This window comes from Cololabis saira, chromosome 22 (assembly GCF_033807715.1).
Source record: "Cololabis saira isolate AMF1-May2022 chromosome 22, fColSai1.1, whole genome shotgun sequence".
NCBI classification, from domain to species: domain Eukaryota; kingdom Metazoa; phylum Chordata; class Actinopteri; order Beloniformes; family Belonidae; genus Cololabis; species Cololabis saira.
In genome coordinates, this window is record NC_084608.1 from 1,841,756 (window position 1) to 1,844,949 (window position 3,194).

The 3,194-nt window shown below is 47.7% G+C and overlaps 1 protein-coding gene across 1 annotated transcript in view; it reads right to left on the minus strand.

Moving 5' to 3' along the window:
* Positions 1-373: 373 nt before the first annotated feature.
* Positions 374-3,194, minus strand: part of sugct (succinyl-CoA:glutarate-CoA transferase) — a 185,696-nt gene continuing 182,875 nt past the window's right edge. The window contains exon 14 of the mRNA XM_061713120.1: positions 374-947. Within this exon, the coding sequence (XP_061569104.1) occupies positions 784-947 (164 nt within the window). The 3' untranslated portion in view covers positions 374-783. The remainder of the gene's footprint in view (positions 948-3,194) is intronic.

The window sequence follows — 3,194 nt, forward strand, 5'->3', positions numbered from 1 at the left end:
TACAAAATTAATTCAAAATGGCCGACTTCCTGTTCGGTTTCGGCCATGGCGCCAAGAGACTTTACTTTAGGTTGCGACATGATACAGGTGTGTACCGATTTTTGTGCATGTATGTCAAACCGTATTGTGGGACTTGAGGCACAAAGTTTTCTAATGGGCGCTGTTGAGCCATTAGGCCACGCCCATTAATGCAAACCATTAAATATCAACTTTTTTCGCCAGGCCTGTGCATGTTGGGGCATGTTTAGGGGGGCAAAACGGCCCTCATTTCGTCCGAAAAATAAAAACTAGAAAAAAAAAAAAGTTCTTACAGATACAATAGGGCCTTCGCACTGTCAGTGCTCGGGCCCTAATAATCAAACAGTGATGCAGGAAATAAGTAATTTATTCAACAGCTGAGTAGAACAGTGAAAATCTACTGCAAAAGACATTTTTCAAGTTTTATTCAAGAGGGAGTGTTTAGAAATAATCCAAGTCAGATGTTGGGAGTCAGGAATCAATGCTCCTTTAGTCTGGTGAGTTTCTTATTTGCTCATTGTTGTTTTTCTACCATCATCTCCTAAGAGAGGATGTTTGTTGTCATATTTTCAAAGACTGGACTCATCACCAATCAACTGTGGAGCTGTTTCTGATGAACTGTGGTCAGTATCATCATCCTGTGTGTAATCGTTCTTAAGAAGAGCTTTTGTGGTTTGTTTTAGCTTAAACATGGAGTGCATTAATAATTCAAGCTTCATGGTGACCTCTCTGTGCTTCTTGATCAATACTTGATTTTCCGGTCAGTCAGGACAACTCGCTCTGAGCCACTGCCCCCGACTCCAGCAGGGTGTTGATGAGGTCATCACTATAGGACAAGGTGTCTCGCAGCACTTGCACTGTATGTTGTCCAATCAGTGGAGGAGGTATCGGTCCAGATGGAGAGAAGCTGCTGAAACGAACAGCTGGTCCTGAAGAAAAAAACCCACAGAGAAACACAAGTCCAGTCAGGTCCAAGGCAGTTCTGCGACATCATCATTGTACCTCAGCATGAGCTGGTTCCATCTTTCAAATGGTACATGTTTATACTGTAATAGATATTTCCACATTTGCTCTTTTAAAAGTTAGTTTCAGAATGAATTCACAATTGTTTTGGTGTCGTCATTCTCTACACCTGAAAACCTGGTGAGATGTGGGTGTTGGGTGTGTGCTGGTGCAAGACCAGTGTCAGATTGGTGCCAGCTGGTCCCAAACACGTTATACAAAGAATTGGTTGTCTTGTCCACCGGCTGCTGAGCACCGGAGAGTCAGGACCATACGTTGTTTGTTACGTCACCAATGCAAATGCAGGAAATCCGTAAAGGGAGAGCAAAACCTCCATCCATCCATCCATTTTCTTCTGCTTATCCAGAACCGGGTCGCGGGAGCAGCAGTCTCAACAGAGATGCCCAGACTTCCTTACCCCAGACACTTCCTCCAGCTCTTCTGAGGGGAGTCCGAGACGTTCCCAGGCCAGCCGAGAGACATAGTCTCTCCAGCGTGTCCTGGGTCTTCCCCAGGGTCTCCTCCCTAGGGAGGAGGGACATGCCTGGAACACCTCGGCGCAGCGTCCGCAGTTATGCAGTCGGTGTACCGGACCGTCGTGGTGAAGAAAGAGCTGAGTCCGAAGGCGAAGCTCTCGATTCACCGGTCAATCCACGCACCTACCCTCACCTATGGTCATAAACTGAGATGAGTTCCCTCCTAAACTGAGATGAGTTTCCTCCGCAGGGTGGCTGGACGCTCCCTTAGAGATAGGGTGAGGAGTTCGGTCACCCGGGAGGAGCTCATTCACATTGAGAGGAGTCAGCTGAGGTGGCTTGGGCATCTGTATTGGATCCTCCTGGACGCCTCCCCAGGGAGGTGTTCCAGGCATGTCCCTCCTCCCTAGGGAGATGTTCCAGGCATGTCCATCCGGGAGGAGACCCCGGGGAAGACCCAGGACACGCTGGAGAGACTATGTCTCTCGGCTGGCCTGGGAACGTCTCGGACTCCCCTGGAAGAGCTGGAGGAAGAGCTGGAGGAAGTGTCTGGGGTGAAGGAAGTCTGGGCATCTCTGTTGAGGCTGCTGCCCCCGCAACCCGGGAACGGATAAGCGGAAGAAGATGGATGGATGACTACAATAAGAGTAAAAATGTCCAGAAAATAATAGTTAACACTCGCCGAAGTAGCCACATTAAAGGCACGCTGATGCTGATAATGAAACGAACTGGAGATGAACATGTTTCTGATGATCTGATTAGTCCCTGCCCCACCCCTCCTCTCTCCAGGGTTTCTTTGTCTTACTCTAGATGGTTCAGTTTTCCACATAGAAGGACATCTGTCTTAATTTTCATGAGAGTTAAGGGATTTGACTCCATCCATGACTGCACATCACTAAGACAGTTTAGCAGGGCCTGGATGTTGACACGACTATCTGTTTTTAGCGGCAGAGAGATCTGAAGTTGTGGTGTCAGACGATGTGGTCACTAAAATTCTTTTAATAAACTAAAACAAGATGCCTGGTCTTACTGCTAACAAGAGTAGTTCCTTATCAACACAAGCTGGAAACTGCAGGCAGATCATTTTGTTCTCTAGAAGAGACAACAGCTTAAACTTTTTAGCCTCCTGGTGCATCAGTTTATGCTAGTACAAAGGTTCGAGCTGAGACCAGCGTTTGGTGTCCCTGCAGGAACTGTTCTATTTCTTGTCTAAAATGCATGATCTCGGGCCGCTCGGTGGCGCAGTTAAGCGGTGGCTCATATACTGAGGCTACAGTCCTCCTCCTGCAGCGGTCGCGGGTTCGAATCCAGCCCGCGCACCTTTGCTGCGTGTCTTCCCCGTTCTCTCTCTACCCCTTTCCAGTCTGCATCTCAATAAAGGGCCACTAGAGCCCAAAAGAATCTTAAAAAAAAAAAAAAAAAAAAAAAAAAACTAACCTAACTCTCTGTTAGGCCTAACAGAGAGTTAGGCCAGTCCTGAGTTAGGCCAGTCCTGCTCTTAGGGTCTCTGGCGTCTGGTTATTGACCTGTAGTGGACTGTACGTGCTAGTGCCCCCTGAGGGGTGATGGGAGACCACATGTGACAGGTTCAGACCGGGACAGCCCCGGCCCACTCTGGCCAGGTTTACAGCAGCTTTATGGTGTTTCCTGGAATATTCATTTGATCTAGTTGTGTTTATGTTCATTTCCAGATTTGAC